General features: G+C 47.7%; 1 protein-coding gene across 1 annotated transcript in view; it reads left to right on the top strand.

The window, feature by feature from the left end:
* LOC136640525 (uncharacterized) overlaps positions 1-21,897 on the top strand; it is a 117,019-nt gene extending 95,122 nt beyond the window's left edge. The window contains 4 exon segments of the mRNA XM_066615683.1: positions 482-1,259; positions 7,500-7,528; positions 15,511-15,557; positions 20,157-21,897. Coding sequence (XP_066471780.1) covers positions 482-1,259; positions 7,500-7,528; positions 15,511-15,557; positions 20,157-21,727 — 2,425 coding nt within the window. The 3' untranslated portion in view covers positions 21,728-21,897.
* Positions 21,898-22,579: the final 682 nt, after the last annotated feature.

The following is a 22,579-nucleotide window of genomic DNA, read 5'->3' on the forward strand; positions in this document are numbered from 1 at the left end:
CTTCCTGGGAGTCATTAGAGGTCCCATTTTTCTATTGGGCTGCTCATCAAGCTTCTCTCTTTGTTCCAGGAAGCAATAGAGAAGAGGATGAAAGGGAATCATGGGGGGTGACACCAAAAACAACCATGCACGATGTACAGGAAGTAACTTTTAGAGACCAGGATGTATCAAGGAGGCAGGGGGGAAGGTCAGAATTTATATTGTCTGTGAGAAGAAAGAGACTCAGCACCAACACAGATCTCATCTTCCATAAAAAGACACACACAAGGGAGAAAGGAGTGCATTATGACAGACCAGAGGAGCAGCATGGAAGTCACACAGAGGAATGGAGTAATAAAGGTGACGCTCTTCATTGGAGGGACTTCAATGTCATCCCAGTTGATTCAGAAAAAGAAGCTGGAATGAGGGGGAACGAACACCCTCAATTTGCAAAAATCAGCTGTAAATCAGAACTTGAAACACATCACACAAACGGTAAAAGAGAAAAACGATATAAATGCCTGGAGTGTGGAAAGAGCTTCAGTGTGAGCAGAGATCTGATTGTGCATCAAAGAACCCACACAGGGGAGAAATCATATCAGTGCTTGGAGTGTGGGAAGGTCTTCAGTAAAAGCTCACACCTGACTGTTCATCAAAGAACTCACACAGGGCATAAACCATATCAGTGCTTAGAGTGTGGAAAGAGCTTCAATCAGAGCTGCGACCTGACTGTGCATCAAAGAACCCACACAGGGGAGAAACTGTATAAATGTTTGAAGTGTGGGAAGAGCTTCACTGCGAGAAGACACCTTACTTTGCATCAAAAATATCACACAGGGGAGATGCCATATCACTGCTTGGAATGTGGAAAGAGCTTCGCTGAGAGCAGAGGCCTGACTGTGCATCAAAGAAACCACAGAGGTGAGAAACCATATCAGTGCTTGGAGTGTGGGAAGGGCTTCAGTAAAAGCTCACACCTGACTGTGCATCAAAGAACCCACACGGGGCAGAAACCATACAAATGCTTGGAGTGCGGGAAGAGTTTCAGTGCAAGAGGTAACATGACTCTGCATCGAAGAACCCACATGGAGGAGAAACCATACAAATGCTTGGAGTGTGGAAAGAGCTTCACTGAGAGCAGAGGCCTGACTGTGCATCAAAGAATCCACAGAGGGGAGAAATCATATCAATGCTTGGAGTGTGGAAAGAGCTACATTCGGAGCTCACAACTGATCCGGCATCAAAGAACCCACATAGAAGAGAAACCTTATAAATCAGGGGTTACCAAACACGCTTTACATACAAGCCACATACAATAGACTTCAGAAGTCTGAGAGTCACAATTCTGAAGAAGCATTTAAATTTTTAAAAATTTATATTTGTAAAAAGATTTACTTATCATGAACTAAACATTTACTTACTTGAACATATGTTTTAATCCACTTGACTCTTCGTTTATGTCCAGGATGTAACGGGAGGGTTTGAGCTTGCCGGTGAACTCCCCTTCTCAGTGGTGGCAGGGTCTGTACTATGAATGGGAAGCAGGCAGGCAGGTCAGTGATTCAAGTCCTCCTGAGTAGGTGGGGCTTCTATGGTTCCCCAGACTGTATGTCCCAATGTAATACATAGTCCATGAGAAAAGAGTCCTCTGGAATGTCTTCCAACTGGATACGACTTCCATTCGCCTCCATGCACAGAATTCACCTGTTGGCACTAGAAAAGGGCAGCCTAGGCCTATGAAGAACAGGGCTCAGACCTAGGGATAGGGGCACTGAAGGACTTCCTCCTTCTGTGGCTCTCAGCTGTACCTTCACAGAGAACCCCAAACTCCTAAACCTATTCCATCCTATTTCTTTCTCCATTTTTTTTTGCAGTGACTTGAGTGTCAGACGGGCAGGTGGACTGACCCTGCCATGGCACTACTGAGAAGGGCAGTTCTCAGTAGTATGGGAAGTATGAATCTTGACAGTATGAATCTTGACAGGGGGAATAGTCAATTGCTTATAGTTACACAAATAGGAATCTTTCTCATATGGCTGCAGGCGGGCAATTCTCTGTGTCAGGTACGAATAGACTGTCTTGTCGTTCCCAGGACAGAGACAGAACACACCGAGCTGCTGCCTAAGAAGGGTGTTCATAGGATCTCTGCAAGAGTCACTGCTCTGGTCTGGCCCCCTTTCAATCAGCCTCTGCTGATTGTGGAAAATGGCCAATTATTCCACATGTCTTTGCAATGGGGTGACAATCTTCTATACCAGGGGTGTCAAACATAAGGCCTGGGGGCAGGATGTGGCCCGTGGAATTTTTTTATCAGGCGCTTGAGCTCTCAGCTGCTTAGCAGTGCAGAGGTGGCACTGCTGAAAGGGCAGGCCACATGAAAATTAGGCTCTCCCATGTCGTGAAATATGATCAAGATTTGTGTGTTTTCTCTTCTGTCATTTGCAGCTAATAAGTTCCTAAGTGAGAATAAGTGCTTTTTTTTTGTTATGACGTGTTTAATGACATCACTTCCTGCTTAATGACATCACTTTTGGCATCATGATACCTATTCGGTCCTTGGTATGAAACTAGTTTGACACCCCTGTTCTAGACATTTGCTTTGTTTTAAAATGCAAGTAGTTAATTGTAAGGTATCAGCATACTGGTACTGGACACCCCCTTCCTCTGGATTGGTTACCAGGGATGTGAGATTTGCTTGGTGGGGCTTCCAATGTGCTGCTCTCCCCCATCTCTCTCTCTCCCACACACACAGCCCCTTTGGTACTGCAGACTCTAAAACTACGTGCAGAGCGAGAAGGGTAAGCAGTTCTCCAAGAGGATCTGCTGAGCCCAGAGAATGGTGTAGCCAGTAAGGGTAGACCAGGTCAGTGGGAGCCCCACATAAGAGCAGCACAGAAAACCACACTGTGAACCACATTAAGAAGCTCTCACTTGTGCATCATCCCAGATTAGTCCCAAAGGTGGAGTTGTTCAGATATGGAATGGATGTAAGGTTCCCACAATGAAATGATGCCGTAGGCTAAGGGCTCCCTTAGAGTAGGTCAGAGCATGGAATACTGCAAGAGCAGAGGAAGCATTCCAGGTGGGGGGAAGGGCTGGATGCTTTGACAACAGTGACCAGTAAAACTAAATGCTTTTGCTTGCCAAATTAGTGAGATAGCTTCATGCCCTCACCTGGTGCTTTGAGTCCCAGTCACCCAGTGCCTTGATCCTTGACGATAACCACAGGACCAGTAAATACCCTCTTATCTTTCAAGAGCAGCAAAATGTGTTCAGAGGAAAGACATCAGTACCAGAAGGAGGAGTAGAGGGGCATTTGGGTGAGGCTGGGGTAGAAATTTTCTGAGCTTCTGCCTGTTGAACTGCCTGTGTTGCTTCGAAGTATAAAAGGCTGGCTGCGTCCAGCTGAACTTTGCAAATGCTCTGAGAACACACTCCTTGTGCCTTGCTTGATTGACTTGCAATAAATAGCTGTCTCTGCACCTGCCAATGGGTGCGTTATTGAATCGAGGCACACCAGGGACACTGCCTTCTGGTTTGGGGGCGAGCCACAGAACTATTGTACAATGTATAATGACACAAGCATAGTTACATGCTCAGATGGATTCCACGTCTACCCTGCAGTGGTGCATGGGAAGGGAGGAAGGAAGGAAGAAAGGAAGGAAGGAAGGAAGGAAGATGCCCCTTGCTCACTCCCAAGAACATAAGAAGGGCCCTGCTGGATCAGGCCCAGGGCCCATCTAGTCCAGCTTCCTGTGCCTCACAGCGGCCCACCAGATGTCTCAGGGAGTACACAAGATAACAAGAGACTTGCATCTTGCTGCCTCCTCCCTGCATCTAGCATTCTATTTACACACACACACACACACACACACAGAGCCAGCAAAGATACCAGATTGCAATTGGGATTAACTTGTCCTACTTTATTACACACAGTGACCCATTTTTAATGCATGAAACCTACTGAATAACCCCTCCCTCCCTCGCTGGTCTGGGGTAGGTGAAATAAATACAACCCACAGCCAATTCGGATGACATTAAAAAATTCCTACCCGGCCCTCATGATGTGCAACTAGCTAATCTCAGACTGTACATACCCATCATGGCTTGTATCCTGTGATGGATTTCTTCTCCCTCAATCTCACAATCTTCTTTTAAAGGCCTGCGTTTCTCAACATTTGTTCCCCATTGTACCACTTCACATGCTCCACCTATTGCAAGTACCACTGGAAGCAACGAGGAATGTCATTGCTAGTTACTGTACTTCCAGAGTGGGAGCCCAGACGCAACATGACAAGCACGGGTAAGAGGCTAAGGGTGGGTGGGAGGCCTTTTTGAAGAGCACAAAAAGCCAACACTGGGGATCTGTCCGCGAAGCTGAGCCTCCTACTGCTGCCTGTCGCATTGCTGGTCTCACTGCGGGGTCTGTGGGTCCAATGCATACTACTGGACACCACCCCAAGTACCACCGGTGATATGAGTACCACTGGTTGAGAAGTACTGATCTAGGCCTTCTGGTGACATCACAACATCCTGTGGCAAGGGGTTCTTCAGATTAATAATGCGCTGGGTCGAGACACATTTCCTTCTGTCTGTATCTTACAACAACCTTGAATGATGTCTAAAGTGCATGACTTAAACCGCTTCAGTACAAGGCTGGCTAAACCCACCAAAGGACAACCATTAGAGGTGGGTTTAGTTGCAGGTACTACAAAAGCCTTGTAGCCAGGGATATACAGATGGTCTAAAACCCATATCTCCTGCAACAGAATAATGTCAAAGGTTCTAAGATAGCTTAAGAAGCCGCTGTCATTTTTCTTGTTCTTCCACCCTGCAATATTCCAGGAAAGAATTCTTAGATGGGAAGAGGTAGTAAGGGCTGAAGAAGCATTAATTAGTCAATCTTTGCTTCCTGATGGACACTCAGCACCAGGAGGATTGTGAGACATGCAGCTACTCAGGGCAAAATTGGCCATAGGAGATGGTGTAAAATCCCTGGAATGAGGGGTGGTAGTTACCTCCGTGGTTGCTTCTGGAACAGATAGATGAGCTGATACTTGCACTGGAAGGATTTCATAAGTCAAAGTTTCCACGTTGTGATTGAGAAGTTCTGCGTTAACTCTGTCCAGGGATCTGATAATATTCAGTTGTTCTGGTCTTGTGAGTTCCTTAAAGGCACTCATGGCACCCTCCACAATGTCATCCCCCTCCAGCTGTAGTTCCATTATCAGATCTTTAGCCACCAATGCAGGAGGATCTGCCCTACAACCTTGTTCTGCTGGCAAGGGGCCTTTGGGGGCTGTGAGCACATTTGCAATGAGTGAATGGTCATCAGTAGGTAAGTGCATTGGGAGGTCAGTACTTATTGAGTTAATTGATCCTGAATTTTGGCAATCCACTTCTGTGTCCACAAGGGACCTGGAGGGTAGGTGGAAGCCAGGAGTCTCCGGCAAAGCTTTACAGGACTCAAGAGCTGATTCCAACTCCCCATTGCCCGGAACAGCAGACGCTGCCCCCGATGGCACCCCATCCAGGGCTTTAGATATAGAGTTCATATTAGGCTACAATGATCTTGGGGGAGATGACAAGACCTGGGCTGAGTCTCTAGGCAATTGTTGGATAGCCACAACATGATGCAAGGCCTCCTCCATGTTAGTTGAATGGCACAGCAGTAGTATACATACATACTTCATTTCAAAACTATTTGACAGCGGAAGTCCCGCCCCTCTTTACCAGAAACCCCGCCCCCTGATGGGGTTTGTGTGACCCCTCAAACAACCCCCATGACCATCGACCACTAGGGAGGAGTTCTGTAGCGCCCCGACACTTGGTTTGGCGGGAAAAGGAGCCAACCAATAAAGTGTAGGAAAGGGGTTCATGTGACCCCTCAAACGACTCTCCCCATCCCTGCTGACCACTAGGAAGGGGTTTTGTGGTGCCAGGATATTTGGTTTGGCGAGAAAAGGAGCCCACCAATAAAGTGCCAATAAAAACAAAGGAAAACCAGAAACATTGACGAGGAAGAATGTTTAGAAATGGGGTGTATATTGAATCATTGTATGAATGCTGTTAATGAAAAGGAAAGAAAACTGACAGCTCAGATTAACTATTGGAATTCAGAGTTTAAAAAATACTGGTGTTCATTGTTTCAGGGGAGGGGGCTTGATAAAGAGATGCTTGTTTCTTTTCAAGAAAATATTAAAAACTTCCACAACTATCCTGAGAGTCTGCAGGGAGAGTTGAGCCAAACAGCACACAGTTCTCCACTTGCTATAGGGGTGAACCAAGTTGGGGGGGGGGGCTTCCCACACACCCCACAGGACTCCTCTGATTCAGAGGGTTCTGATGATGACTCTGATGCAGGGCAGAGGGGGCTTTCACCTATACCCCAAGGGTCCCCTGTTCCTGCTGCTGCTGCACCTGCGGCAGCTGCTGCTATGGAAGAAGAGCATTCTGATAGTGGCTATTCCTCCAATGCACACCCAGGGTCCCTGCTTTCTGATAGTGGCTATTCCACCATGAGCACTACAGGGGGGGAGGAGGAGGAGGAGGAGGAGGTCCACCCGAGAGTCTACCTGGAAAGGGAGGGGCGTTGGGAATGGCATGCTCCGAGATTCCCTGTCTCCAGATACACTTTTTCCTTCTGCTCTGTAAACTTGGAGCACTTAAGTCACCCCTTGTTGGTGGAACAAGCCATTACCAACAGCATTCAGCAACTTCTTGATAAGTTACATGACGAAATGGAGGAGTCTGATTTAGTTCAATTGCGTTTAGAGGGAGGGGAGTTAAATAACCCTCTCTTCTCTTTGAGGAGACACAGGAGAGCTCTGGATGCTGCCTCTTTTTTTGCTAACATCGGGAATCTCATTCAGAGCAATGCAGAAGTTCATCTCAATGTTTTGCTGCATCTCATTGTTTTGGTTATCAGAAACAGAGGTAGGCAAGGGTATAGACTATCCTTTATAGCAAGATCCTAGAAAAGAAAAAGTGCCAACTTGTGGACCTGAATAATGGGGACAGCAACCTGTGTTTTGGGGGGAGTCTCTTCTCTGTCATGGCTGGCAGGAAGTGTACTGATTATCAATTATTACAGGGTGCAAGATGGTTGTATGAGGCAGTAGGGATTGGCCCTGATAAAGAAAATATACTGTTATCAGACCTGGGGAGATTTGAAAGGTACAGTGGTGCCTCGCATAACGAAATTATTCCGTTCCGCAAGTCCTTTCGTTAAGCGAATTTTTCGTTTTGCGAATCGCATTTTCCCATAGGAATGCATTGAAATTTAATTAATGCGTTCCTATGGGCAAGAAAAGTCAGAACAAAGTCAAATTTGGTTTACAAAGTGTTTATTAAGTGCTCTTTAAAGGCATACATACTGTACTGAGGATTTCAAAAATTTCAAGCACAAAACATCAACTTTTTAAACATGACAGAAAAACATTTAAAAATCAGCAAACATGAGGCAGGACCATCTGACTTGAGGCTCAACACTGAAACTGAACAGAAACAGTCACAAACAGTCCTTGGACTGTGCAAAACTCTTCAGAAAGTACATTTTTAAGGCATGTAAACAGGGACATCATACAGAAACCAATACAGAAACTTTTTAAAATCACCAAAGGACTCTCTAAGGCTCTAGGGGACACTTGTAAACAAACATTTTAAGGTTAACAAGTGTCTCAACCTACAGGACCAGTCTTTTAAGTCAGGAAACTGGAGGCAGACAGAACTGTCTCCACATCACAGCAGCAGTCTTTTACATTCCCAGAGCTGTGGAGGGTCCCTCTGGGGATGGCACGAATGCTGGTCAACTGGGAGAAGGTGCAGTAGAGTAGGCAGGGACACTGGCAAATGTGGAGAAGGCGCATGCAGGAACGGTCTCAGGCTGGCTAGCTAGGACAGAAGCAGTTTACAGTTAGCCAAAGACAACCTGGAGACAGACCCCTCTGCCCCCCACGTCTCAGCATCACTGCTCTAACTTACCTTAACAACTTGGACAACTGGGAGAAGGCTTCAAGGCTTGACTTCAAGGCTTCTAGGAGGACGAGGAGGAGGATGAAGGCAACTGGGCACCACTGGTAGAAGCAGCAGGTTCCTCTTCCACTCTTTGCTTCTTCATGAAGAACCTCTCCATGGTCTGCTGCTTCAGCCGCCTTTTCAGCACCCCTCTGAAAGAGGACATGATCCTTGTATCAAACATGTTCGCAAGGTCATGTGCCAGAGCCTTGTCTGGGTGGTGCCGCTGTGCATGTCTGCACGTTTTTCCACTGTTGGCAGATGTCCTTCAGTTCAGAGATGTGGCAAAGCTGCAGGAACCTCAGCCTCTCCATGCCTGACCATGCTGTGGATTCCAGATCTGGTTTTGAATCTTTCAAACCAGCCTCTGCTTGCCTTGAAGACTTCTGGCTCGGCTGAGGTTCCTGGCTCTTGCTGTACGAGGTCTGCATGCAAGGCCTTGGCCTTCTTACAAATCACAGCCTCAGTCACTGTGTCCCCTGCACGCTGCTTCTCTTCCATCCAGATGAGCAGCAACTTCTCCACCTCCTCCAGAACAGCTGGCCGGTTCTTCACGATCCTGGTGACTCCCTTGGCTGCATCTGTCGCAAGGATCTTCTCCCTCATCTTCAGGATGGTCCCAGTGGTGGATGGATTCCTCCCGTACTCCCTGGCGAGGTCTGTCACTCGCATGCCTCCGTTGTGCTTCTGGACAATCTCCTTCTTCATTTCTAGCGTCATCTTTGTCCTCTTCCCGGCCTCTGCAGGAGCAGCCTTCTTGGGACCCATGTCAGCAGTTGCTACGTTCACAAAAACAAAAGGCAGTGCTTCACATCCACTTCACGCACACCTTCCCACCCCTGGCCAAAGCTGCCCGGGACAAAAAAGTGGCATAACAGCCCCCCCCCAACACAGGAGAACAAATGTAGATGGTGAAGCTACGCTCCCTACCTTTCCACTGCTTGAGATGTCCCTGTGAAGAAGCTCCTTAAATCCTGGTCTGGAAAAACGGTTGCAAATGAGTTCCACAGATTCCCCAAACTGCTGGAAAAACTCCCCTAACCTCCCCAAAACAGCAGGCCAAAACTGGCCAGCTGGCCCCCCCAAAACGTACCTCAAATGCTGGCCACCACTTCCCAAAAGTTATGAAAAGTTCAAAGAAACTTACCTTAACTGCTGGTAGTAGGCTCCCCAAGGAGTTGGTGAACTGCTCAGAACTGCTCAGAACAGTTGACCAAAGACAGGGTTCGCCCACAGCACAGGCCACAGTTGCTCCTGGAAGTCAACCCTGGAACTGCACGTGGAGAAGTGAGCCCAGGCTGCATTGGGGAGGCTTTTTAAACCTCCAGGCACAATGCATCCTGGGTATTAACGGTTGTGCGATTTAAAACAAACCAGGACAATAAAAAAAAAATTCGTTATGCGAAGCATAAGTCATAAAAATTCGTTGTGCGAGTTACCAAACTTCACACAACTCTTTCATTCTGCGGGTTTTTCGCTGTGCAGGGCATTCGTTATGCGAGGTACCACTGTATTTACAAGTGAATATAGGGGTTGTCATACATGGTGATAAAGGCTGGGAAATCTTTAGAACGGGCCCCCCTATACATGACCAGTCCTACTTTCTGCTGTTACATGATGACCATTATTATGGGATTCCAAACATGAAAGGATTCTTTGGATCTAGAAACTACTTTTCCCTCTGTGGGACTCCTTATGCTCACACACACACCTGCAGGTTTTGCTGCCGTTTATGTTTACGGAGACAGTGTAACAGGGTGGTAGAGGTCATGTGTAGAAGCTGTAGACCAGGGGTGCTCACACTTTTTTGGTTCAAGAGCTACTTTGAAACCCAGCAAGACCCGGAGAGCTAACATAGTTTTTTTTACAATGTTCACGCCATCATAACATATAACATTTATGTGTACAATGTATGTTGGTGTACCTTGCATAACCGCATGAGCCAATATTGCACAACACAACATAATTAACTATAAACATTTTTGTAATTACTTGAGTTTACTTTGATGACTTGCACTGAAGTGAATCAGCCAAGGATGCATAGTCAGGACAGTAGCTGCTGACAGCCAGCCTCAAGCACACTTCCAAATGTTCATCAGTCATGGTGGAACTTAATGATCTTCATGTAGGAAAAGGCTAACTCACTTAAATAAGTGGAGCCCTTCCTGCCTCAGGTGCTCTTATATCCCTGAGGGCCCTATTGCCTTCAAGTGGCTGCAGCTGTGCAGCACACTCTGCTGGATGCCCAGGCCTTACCCTTAAAGGGGCCACTGCTGACACCACATCTACCTCCTCACCAGATCTTCCAGGATTCCAATACAAGTGGGGGGGGGGGAGCAGATCTCTATACAGACCAGTACAAAAACAGGGGAAAGGTGTGGGGGAGGGAAGATCTCTATATAGACATCACAGCAAGACCAGTGCAAAACCCCTTGCACACAGAACCAACAGATGGAAGTTGGGGGCGCAGATCTCCATACATACCAGTGCAAATACAGGGGAAAGGTAAGTCAGCCCCAGTAGAGTCAATGGGGCTCACTCCCAGGGATGCGTGGACAGGAGAGAAGCTGCCAGTGGCTCCTCTCCCAGGGAGGAGCCTGCCAGGGGCTCACTCCCTGGGCTCGCTCCCTGGGCTGACTCCCTGGGCTCACAAGCCTGCCAGGGGCTCACTCCCTGGGATGCGTGGATGGGAGAGAAGCCTGCGCGTGGCTCCTCTCCAGGTCTACTCATGAGTCAGCCCCAGTAGAGTCAATGGGGCTCACTCCCAGGGATGTGTGGACAGGAGAGAAGCCTGCCAGTGGCTCCTCTCCCAGGGAGGAGCCTGCCAGGGGCTCACTCCCTGGGCTTGCTCCCTGGGCTCACAAGCCTGCCAGGGGCTCACTCCCAGGGATGCAAGGACGGGAGAGAAGCCTGCGATCGACTCATTTTGCCTCGCGATCGACCAGTGGATCGCGATCGACGTATTGAGCACCCCTGCTGTAGACTGATATGCCCTTCTCAGAGCTGTTTAAACATCCATTAAAAAATGAGCAGCGAAAAATGAGATTGACTGTCTCTCTAAAATACTGTGTGAAAAATGCGGAGGTTATGTTCATAAGGTACATGATTGCAAGCCACGAAAGTGTTTGGAGTGTCTTAAACAGGTTATACCTGGCCATCTCCATTACATTCCCCATCTTAGGGAACCTGAACTATTGTACAACTATATCTTTTATGACTTTGAATGTACACAGGAGAAAAACTATATCTTTTATGACTTTGAATGTACACAGTGTGTGAGTGTGTGTGTGTGTGTGTGTGTGTGTGTGTGTGTGTGTGTGTCCCCGACACACTGTTGTGTGTGCATGCATGTGCAAGGGGCCCCTTTTTTCTATGCATGTCTCTAGTGGCAGGAGATGAAGCTGGCAATCATCTGGGAGGAGCCTGCCCTGAAAGTCACCTGTCAACACCCTGGTTCACTTCTGCCCCCAAATTGCACCCTCTGTGCTCAACGTCCAGTTCAGGTCTCTGAGACTGGGCTGCAGTGGGCATGAAGGAACACACCCAGGCAAGAAGCAATATGAACAGAGCTCTGATTCCAAAGGCACAGAATGAGTCTGAGTTCTGCAGACTGGACCCTTCCTTCTTTTTTCTTTCATAGCACTAAAGCAAGTTTCTAGCTCTTATTATGCCAAAAAGAGACTTGGACAGGTGTGGTCAGTGTCTGCAGAAGCAGAGAAAGCCAGGATGGCAACAGCGGTGGCCAGCAAGGAGGGGGATCCCAGTGAAGAACTGGAAGCGACCAGTGCCTCGCTGGATCTCTTACTCTCCCAGGGGCAAAAAGAAGCAGACTCACCTTGCCATCCAAGGCATGGCTACTCAGAAGCTAGTTCCATGGAATTCAGTGGGGCATACTCCCATGTAAGTGTACATAAGATGGCAGCCATAATAAAATCATACAACTCATTATGTGTACCCTGTTTGTAGGGCTAGCCCCAAACACCCTGGCAGTGGCATAGCTAGCTTGAGGCAGTCTGTCCAGGTTGCCACCCTCGGGGATGACACCACTAGTGACCAAAATTACGAAAAAGGCCATTTGTAGGAATAATACCATCAAGTTATATACCATTTGATGTGCAATTTGCAGCAGAATACAGTTAAACACACCAGAGTGAAATATCTCCATTCTCTCAAATGTTATGGCCAAAAAACCAGAGAGCAAAAATACAGCTCTTTGCAATGAAAAGGAGATTTCCTAAACTCAAATGGACCAATGAGACTGATGATAGGAAGAGTCAATGAGATGCTACTATGACAAAGCATGGAACCCATAAGGTGCTAGTAAGGTGTCACGCTTGGGGGGGGGTGACACAGGGACTGTGTTTTGGGGGGACATGAGCACTACCTTAACTCCAGAGCCCAGGTCAACCAGGTGGGCAGCAGCATCCAGAAACCACCAGGACCTGCCTGGAAGGCATCCTAGGACAAAACCCATAGGGGGGCTACGCACAAGTGGGAAGGACCTGGATGCAGGGAATGGGAAGCAGCATCACGACCAGAGCCAGGTGGGAGGACAGCAGGGGGAAGGGGCACCCGGAGGGTCTTCCAGACATGCCCAGCAGTGCTGCAGGGAGACCAGGCAGGAGGGAGAGGGGAAGCCCCCAGAAGATGCCCCTCGCCCGCCCCACCGCAAGCACCAAGCGGAGGACCAGCAGAGACCCCAGTCTTGCCCTTCAATGCACATCGTTTGCATCTGTTGGAGGAGGGGAAAGGAGGGTCCAGCCAGCCAGTCCTTCCTCTGCACAGGCACTGCGAGGGTTAACAGGAGGAGTGAATGGAAGCCAGTTCCGGCTCCGCCCCTTCCTCTGCCTCACTCCTCCAGGCGTCCATCCACCGTGGTGGGTATCTCTGGGGCGGTGATTGGGTCACAGGGCTCCTGGGGTGGGTGGGAGAGAAGCCCCCATAGGGGAGAGACAGCCGGGCTCAAAAGCCAGCCAGGGAAGGGAAGGGGGGCTGGAGAGGAACTGTGACACTCCTGCCCCTCCCCCCAGCTGATTGCTACCCTCTGAGGCTGCCTTAGAGGGCTCTGCTTCTGTGCTGGGGTTTGTGTGACAGGGACAAGGCCAAAGGGGGAGCAGTGTCAGAGCTGGAAGAGCGGTAGGAAGAGCCGGGCGCAGGAGGGATGCCCGGGAACCATGTTTGAGCCTTGGGACTCTCCCTGAAAGGGAAGGGGGTGGGGGTTCCTCAAGAGTCTTGTCTTTTAATTGCATATCCTTCAGATCATACCCTCTTGCCTGGACTGTTTTCAGCTTCTTCATTCCTGGTGTGAACAGGTGGAATAAAACCTTTTCATAAGAGGGCTGGAGTTTGCAACCGAAAAGGATCCTTCCAGCATCCTGGCCTGGCCCAGAGAAGACAAAGCCCCAGATCTCTGCCCTGCCCTCACACAGCCTCAAAACTTTTGCATCATTCCAGGTGTGTGTCTCAGCAGGACGGGTGGGGGGGATTTCATTCCACTTCCGCAGCATTTCTCAATGTTTGTCTTCTGCCACTGGAAGGAACTGGTGACGACATCATCACTAGTCACTGCCAGGTTGGGCACCACTTACTCCACGGGTGCCCTAAATGTGCTTTATGTTACGTTTATGACACCTAGCACAGGGGCTGAGCTCCAGCACTGTTGGCCATTAGTCCTGGGCCCTTGGAGAGATAATAGAACTTCCACCCACAACTGTTCCGGGAAACAGCCCTGCCAAGATGCCCCCATTACACCTGACTTCCTCCTGCCCCCTGCATCAGCCAGTCAAGTATCCCCTCCTCATCAGGTCTAATCGCCTGAGTTGCAGGACATCATCTGGAATGGATACAGCACCTGTCTTCCGGTGCTTCTCAAGGTCAGTCCTAGGGACTGGGGTTTGTGAAAGAACAGCAGCAGGAGAACTGACTGGAGGCAGACACTGCAGCAGAAAATGTGGGTGTTGGTGGGCCTGAAATGCCCTTAAGGAGCAAGGACTGCAAGGAGAGGATGGAGATGACTAGACAGGCAGGGAGGGGAAGAAACAGGGACCAGGTGGCAGAAGGAAGAATGTGAAGCAAGGGAATGAAGATGTGAGTGTCTCACCCAATGGAGGCATTTCTGGGTTGGGGAAATCGTGTCAGGTTGCAGAAGAAAGAGGGCACGAAGGTTCAATGACCTCCCATCAGGTTTGTCTCCCTCACAGGCAGTGGGATGAAATCAGGGCCACATTCCAGACCGTCGCCTCTTTTGCATGGAGCAGAATCAGCACCTCTGCAGCCTGCTCAGGTAAGAGGGAATCCCCAGAGCAACTTGCAAGGAACACCTTGTCCTCCTCCTGTCTTCCAGGCCTTGAAGGAAGCCTTTTTGTCTGGTGCTATAAAATAGTGTATTTCATCACACAGAAGAGTGTGTGTGAACTCCAGAGAACTCCAGCGACTGGAATGTCGGTTAACCAGTAAAATCCTGTAATTAGTCTCCTTTTATTGGGATGCCCTCACATGTTGTCTGACGTTCCTTGGAGTTGAGAATCTGTGTCTCTAAGCAGCACTCTCCCTTTTCCACTGCATTGGGGGGGCCCTCAATCATAGTGGCTGGAGTGAGGAGCTGCATGGAGCCTTTTCTCCCCAGCCCTTCAGGAGTCCATCACACACAGCGCTAGCCTTCCAAACTGTTGTAATTGTCCTTTGAATCTCGCCGGGGATCCTCAGTCCTCTGCCCTTGGACACCATGGCCCAGCTGCTGCCATTCGCCATTCGCTTCATCACGATTGGTTTTGGATTTGGGGGTTTGTCTGAATGCCAGATGGACGCAACAGGGTACTTTGCATGAGTGTGAGTAGGAGAAGGTGGCTGAAGACAGGCTGAGGTTGTGACGTGGCCAAACACAACAGATTATGACTCAGGGCAAGAGCAGCTCAGAGAATATTGGCTGTCCTCCTTTTCCAGACATACCTTCATGTGTGAGCAGCTCCGAACAGATCAAGCGGACAGCTACAAAACCTGGAATGGCAGGCCATGTGTTAAGTACAAACTTTGCCCACAGGAAGAGCAGTGCAGTGCTGAGTGGGCAGTGACTGAGTGGAGAAGGTCCTGGGGAAGCTGTTGTGTGTCCTTTGAATCTTGCTGGGGATTCTCAGTCCTCTGCCATTGGACACCATGGCCCAGCTGCTGCTGCTGCTTGCTATTTGCTTTGTCACGATCGGTTTTGGATTTGGGGGTTTGTCTGAATGTCAGATGGACGCAACAGGGTTCTTTGCATGAGTGTGAGCAGGAGAAGGTGGCTGGAGACAGGCTGAGGTTGTGACGAGGCCGAACACAACAGATTATGGCTCAGGGCAAGAGCAGCTCAGAGAACATTGGCTGCCCTCCTTTTCCAGACACACCTTCAGTGAGAGCAGCTGAGCAGAGCAAGCAGACAGCTACAAAACCTGGAATGGCAGGCCTTGTATTAAGAACACAGGAAGAGCAGTGCAGTGCTGAATGGGCACTGACTAAGTGGAGGAGGTCCTGGGGAGGCAGTATGGCTGGGGGCGTGAAAAAGGAGCACAGCCAGCAGCACGATGGAGGCTGCTCACTCAGGACAGGCTGAGTATGTGCATGTACAAACTCTGGCCTCCTATGCTAGAGTTGGCTATTCCTGTTACATGCAGCACAGTGGTGTAATGCGTTTCATGCTTATCTGTATGCAGCAATGCACGATCTTTTCCTCTTTGCACAATCATAGTGTGCAGCAGTCCCTCCAAGGGAGGCCACACCCGGGCATCCCTGTCTGGTGTGCACTGCAACAGAAGGATTGCCGTGTTGTGTATGTGGTGAAACAGTGAGGCAATCTGTGAATATTTCCTGGACCACTTTTTAATTACTGGTAAGTCGTCCTGCCTGCCAGTCTAGTACCATCGATGTGGCCACTGAATACCATAGAGGTGGTCACTCAAGTGATGTGATATTTTTCATCACGACCACGTGTGTCATACATGGATGGCGTCAGTTCCATTAGAAAAGGAGGAGAAAATTACATGTAAAGAACTATTCTGATTTGCTAAATATACTGCAGGAAAATACCAGTTGATCCAAACTTAATTTCTCTTTCAGGCTGAGGGCAAAAGAGCAGAGAAATGTTCTATAGAAAGGGTGGGATGTTCTCTCTGGGACATTTTATTTTTTGTTCCAGGGTCTGGTGTCCTTCCAGGAAGTGGCTGTGCACTTCACAGAGGAGGAGTGGATTCTGCTGGAGCCAGGCCAAAAGGCTCTGTACAGGGATGTCATGCTGGAGAATTATGAGATGGTGGCCTCTCTGGGTAAGAGCGTCCTTTATTCTTGGTACATAGGAACCAAATTCTTGCTTCCCAGTGGCTATTCTTGTTTTCCACTGTTAGAATTGCATCATAAAATGGGGCATTTGGGGCTGGAACTCATGTCTTGGACATGCCTGATGTTCTTTGCTGTTATAGAGCTGAGCATGGCCTGACTGATGCTTTCTGGACTTGCAAAATGCACCGCTTGTACCTGACAGTGCTGATCACGCCTCCTCCAGTCCTTCTTCTGTATTGTTCAGCTTCTTTCCCCATGAATTGGTGGTTTGTCAAGTACTAGGCATTGCTGTTACTAAAAAGGCTGTTTTGTTTAGGGAAATTATTTATATTAGCCTTCTGGAAACTTTTGGGACCATAGGCTGGATACAAGACAGCGTAGAGCAAAGAAATCCCTTGTTTAGCTTAATGAGGAGACTAGGAGGAAGGTAACTTTCAATCAAAGGATTATATTTTTATTGCAAAAACACACAAAGGGAACATAATATACATGGAGAATCGATAAGTATATACTTGTCTGGTGTACCTAACTCGTGGTGGATGCATGTGCTATGTATTTGAGTGCATCTGAAAAAAGAAACAGAAATGGTTAGGGTGTAGGAAGGTATTTTAGGGGTTCCTTAATCTGCTAAACCCAGTTGCTGACTAAAGATGGGGGGAGAAGGGAGGAATAGGTAGGGAAGAAGGGGGGGGAAGTTTAGACGCACGATATATTTACCTGTGGGGGGGAGCAGTTGGATGAAGAGAGTTCTGTGTATGGCCCCTCTAGCAGGTGGGCAGTCAGAGAGAGAGAGCTGAGCTCTGCGTTCTCTCTTATAAGAGTTGTCTGACCTGGAAGTCAATCTAAACTGACCGGAAGTATCCCAGAGCTGTGGGCATGCTCAGTAACACACAATGGTACACGTGGAGTATGTGATGAAAAGGTGGAAGGGTCCAGAACTCAGTTATCAGCAAAGCTTGGCTCTGGGGGAGGGGGAGTAGCTTACTTCCTGTTGCTACTGGATTTGAGTCTGGAGGTGGCTTTAATGGTTGTGATTTAATTAACAATAGGTGGTAGACTTTGCTGCCAAAGTCCTCCTTCTTTGTTTGCATATTCAGTGATTGACTTAAACAATAAAGACATTTCCAGTGTCTCTAGAGGAAATGAGTCTCCCCAGACTGACAAACAACATGAGAAATGAGTGAGTTTAAGATTTGACTCCTTTTGTGGCCTGAAAGAGAAGTTTTAGGCCTGCATTTTAGTAAAAATCACAACTTGGAAGGGAAAAAGGGGATTTTAACGTAACATTGCTGCTGGTTGGATTTTGCATGACCTGTCAGTTAGTCCTATCACCAGGGGAATGTGGGATTTCTCTGGCTGACTAAAGGGGCTGTGTATCCTTGACCTGTGCCTGATGTCTCCAGAGAAAAACTGGTCTGTTGTGCTGGGAGCATGATGTGGGTCTCCTCTGGTTCCCTCTATGGGAGGTTTCATGTCTAAAGTGGCCAGGACTGAAGATTATTTCTCCCAACTCCCACATATGTTTTCTAGATCACCTCCAGGGCTTGTGTCTGATGTCATCTTCAATTTGGTCTGTCCTGGCATCAAGAAAGGCATTTGGAACATGGCACTTGGCAAACCCTATTTGGGCATCAGAACCAAACAGGCCATTGGAATCCTCCTTCTCTTGGTTTTCTTTAGTGACCAGATCTTGATACTTTTTCTTGTTAGGAGAAACGGCTTTGTACAGGAGGAGGTTTAATGCCATTATGAGTCACAGGAAAGCCCAGGGGTGTCGTGGCCCATAAAGCCACTCCTTCTCCAGCATGTGGGAGGTTTGCATTTAAGCAGGAATGAGGAATCGAGATTATTTTCATCTCTTTCTGATTCCAAGAGCCAAGTATGTTTACCAGACCAGCTCCAGGACTTTTGGCTTATGCCATCTTGGACGTTGACTGTTGTGGCATCAGCAAAGTCTTTGGAACCTGTTGATTTGCCAGCTCTATTTGGACATCAGAGCCAAATGGAGAAACTGCCAACTTCAGTCCTCTTTCTACTGCTTTTCTTCAGTGACATATCTTAGCACTTTCTCCTGCTATAAAAAATGGGTTTGCTGAAGAAGACCAGTGTGAGCTGAGGGGAAGACAAGGGGTGTCTTGGCCCTTTAAGCAGCTCTTCCTCCTCAGCCTGGGCTTGTCTGGGGAGACATTCCTGGTGTTCTGGGAGAGAGGGAATCTGCCTTCTGAGTCAGACCCCTCTGGTTCAGTACTGCCCACACTGATCAACAACAGCTGTCCAGGGGATCAAGCAGGGATGTCTCCCACCCCTCTCTTGATGCCAGGAATGTTTTCTGGGTCTTTTGTGGGCAAAAGAAGTACTCAGTCACTGAGCTATGTCTGTTCTGGACTGAGAATCTGGTTCTCTAGTGAGAGTCTTGCTGAAGAGATGAAAAAGCAGGAGAAGGTCACCTCTTTTCCAGCTTGCCTAAATTCCCAGTCACTTTGCAGAGAGGGAATTGCCAGAAGAGGAGGTGGTTAGCTGGTCTTCAGGTTGAGGCTTCCCTTCCATATGCTGAGAGGTTGATGAGAGAAGCGTGGCTGGGTTCTCGTTCACAACTGGATTCCCAACTTGTCCATCATTCCAGTACTCATGAGCAATGAGCCTGTACTTACACAAACCAGACTGACCCTTTCAGAACTGACCAGTCAGCTCATTCATGTGCAGGTGTTCAGCAAGGTCACCTCTTGTCCTGTCCCATTCCGAGCCACTCTGGAGGTGGGGGGCAGTCGTTTTGGAAAGGCTGGATATTTTGTAAGCAGAAGGATTTCATTCTCTTGTTTCTTTCTCAGAGGAGTTTCCTAAACCTGCCTTTGTTATCCAGCTGGAGGAAGTAGAGTCTGCATTTTTCCAGGAGCACCAGGAAGAAGAGGAATCAGCAGGTAATTCTATTACACACAACACTGCTTAATAAAACAGTAGCTTTGGATCAGTGTGTGCTGGCTGACTGGGGACACCTCACCTCTGTAAGCAAAATTTTGGCCACATATCCCCTAAGGGAAAATCAGTTGCAGACCTTACCCCTCTGCTGCCCTGTGGCACAGATAATATGGCATTGAAACTGTTGTGAAGCCCTAGAAAATCCTGAGGGAGAACCCCTCTTGTGACTTTTCCAAAGAAACATTCTTTACAAAGGATAAAAAGCTGCCCCAATCCCTGGGTGAGTCAGGTTGCAACAAGCCTGGCAGCTGTAATTTTTTACTCCTGAACAACAGCCAACTGTGAATGATTTACTGAGAGGGCTGCAATCCTAAGCAATGCTTTGAATGGCTGCCTTGGGATCCTTTGGGAGAAAGGAAGAAGAAAAGTACTGGAAATAAATTAAAAAACACCTTCCTGGGAGTCATTAGAGGTCCCATTTTTCTATTGGGCTGCTCATCAAGCTTCTCTCTTTGTTCCAGGAAGCAATAGAGAAGAGGATGAAAGGGAACCACGGGGGCTGTCACCAGAAACAACCATGCACGATGTACAGGAAGTAACTTTTAGAGACCAGGATGGATCAAGGAGGGAGGAGGGAAGGTCAGCATTTATATTGTCTGAGACAAGAAAGAGCTTCAGCACCAACACAGATCTTATCTTCCATAAAAAGACCCACACAAGGGAGAAAGCTGTGCATTATGACAGACCAGAGGAGCAGCATGGAAGTCACACAGAGGAATGGAGTAATAAAGGTGATGCTCTTCATGGGAGGGACTTCAATGTCATCCCAGTTGATCCAAAAAAAGAAGCTGGAATGAGGGGGAAAGAACATCCTCAATTTGCAAAAACCATCAGCTGTAAATCAGAACTTGGAACACATCATACAAACCGTGAAAGAGAAAAACGATATAAATGCCTGGAGTGTGAAAAGAGCTTCAGTGAGAGCAGAGACCTGATTGTGCATCAAAGAATCCACACAGGGGAGAAACCATATCAATGCTTAGAGTGTGGAAAGAGCTTCAGTCAGAGCTCAAACCTGACTGTGCATCAAAGAACCCACATGGGGCAGAAACCATATAAATGCTTGGAGTGTGGGAAGAGCTTCACTGCAAGAAGTAGCCTGACTCTGCATCAAAGAGTTCACACAGGGCAGAAACCATATAAATGTTTGGAGTGTGGAAAGAGCTTTAGACTGAGCTCACACCTGTATATGCATCAAAGAACCCACACAGGGCAGAAACCATATAAATGTTTGGAGTGTGGAAGGAGCTTCAGTCGGACCTCAGACGTGACTGTTCATCAAAGAACCCACATGGAGGAGAAACCATACAAATGCTCGGAGTGTGGAAAGAGCTTCATTCAGAGTTGCAACCTGACTGTGCATCAAAGAACCCACACGGGGCAGAAACCATATCAGTGTTTGGAGTGTGGAAAGGGCTTTAGTCAAAGCTCACACCTGACTGTGCATCAACGAACCCACACGGGGCAGAAACCATATAAATGCTTGGAGTGTGGGAAGAGTTTCAGTGCAAGAAGTAGCCTGACTCTGCATCAAAGAACCCACACAGGGGAGAAACCATATAAATGTTTGGAGTGTGGAAAGAGCTTCATTCAGAGCTGCAACCTGACTGTGCATCAAAGAACCCACACAGGGCAGAAACCATATAAATGTTTGGAGTGTGGAAAGAGCTTCAGTCGGATCTCAGACGTGACTGTGCATCAAAGAACCCACATGAAGGAGAAACCATACAAATGCTTGGAGTGTGGAAAGAGCTTCATTCAGAGCTTCAACCTGACTATGCATCAAAGAACCCACACGGGGCAGAAACCATTTAAATGTTTGGAGTGTGGAAAGAGCTTCAGTCGGAGCTCAAACCTGACTGTGCATCAAATAACCCACATGGAGGAGAAACCATACCAATGCTTGGAGTGTGGAAAGAGCTTCACTGAGAGCAGAGGCCTGACTGTGCATCAAAGAAACCACAGAGGGGAGAAACCATTTAAATGCTTGGAGTGTGGAAAGTGCTTCACTGCAAGAAATAGTCTGACTGTGCATCAAAGAACACACACAGGGGAGAAGCCATATCAATGCTTGGAGTGTGGAAAGAGCTTCATTGAGAGCAGAAGCCTTACTTTGCATCAAAAATACCACACAGGGGAGAAGCCATATCAATGCTTGGAGTGTGGAAAGAGCTTCACTGAGAGCAGAAACCTTACTTTGCATCAAAAACACCACACAAGGGAGAAGCCATATCAATGCTTGGAGTGTGGGAAGAGCTTCACTGAGAGCAGAAACCTTACTTTGCATCAAAAATACCACACAGGGGAGAAGCCGTATCAATGCTTGGAGTGTGGAAAGAGCTACATTCTGAGTTCACAACTGATCCGGCATCAAGGAACCCACACAGGAGAGAAACCATATAAATCAGGGACCGCCAAACTTGCTTTACATACAAGCCACATACAATAGACTTCAGAAGTCTGAGAGTCACAATACTGAAGAAGCATTTAAATTTGTAAAAATTTAAATTTGTAAAAAGGTTTACTTATCATGAACTAAATATTTACTTACTTGAACATATGTTTTAATCCACTTGACTCTTAGTTTATGTCCAGGATATAACGGGAGGGTTTGAGCTTGCCGGTGAACTCCCCTTCTCAATAGTTCCCTGGCAGTGTCAGTACTATGAATGAGAAGCAGGCAGGCAGGTCAGTGATTGAAGTCTTCCTGAGTGGGTGGGGCTTCCATGATTCCCCAGACTTAATGTCCCCTCCCTGGTGTAATAGCTAGTCCATGAGAAAAGAGTCCTCTGGAATGTCGATACAGGAACTGTGTACGACTTCCATTCGCCTCCATGCACAGAATTCACCTGTTGGCACTAGAAAAGGGCAGCCAAGGCCTATGAAGAGTAATAATAATAATAATAATAACAACTTTTTTTTTAACCCGCCTTTCTCCCCGAAGTGACTCAAGGCGGCTTACAACAGGTTAAAGAGATTAAAAACATAATTTAAAACAAATAAAAACATATGAACACATATCATAAAAACAGCAGTCAGATAAAAAATAGTCAGGTAAAAAGAGCATAGAGCAGCAAATCAGGCCTGTAAAAAATATTAAAAGATGTTGAATAGATGTTAAAAAGGCTGAGAACTCAGAAGGCTTGTTTAAACAGAAGGGTCTTCAGGCCTTGCCGAAAAGTCTCAAGGGAGGGAGCCATTCTTAAGTCAAGGGGAAGGGAGTTCCATAGCATTGGTGCCACTACTGAGAAGGCCCTATTTCTTGCCGCCGCCCCACGTAGCTCCCTAGGCAGCGGCACTT

The sequence above is a fragment of the Tiliqua scincoides genome, chromosome 2 (genome assembly GCF_035046505.1).
Source record: "Tiliqua scincoides isolate rTilSci1 chromosome 2, rTilSci1.hap2, whole genome shotgun sequence".
NCBI lineage: Eukaryota > Metazoa > Chordata > Lepidosauria > Squamata > Scincidae > Tiliqua > Tiliqua scincoides.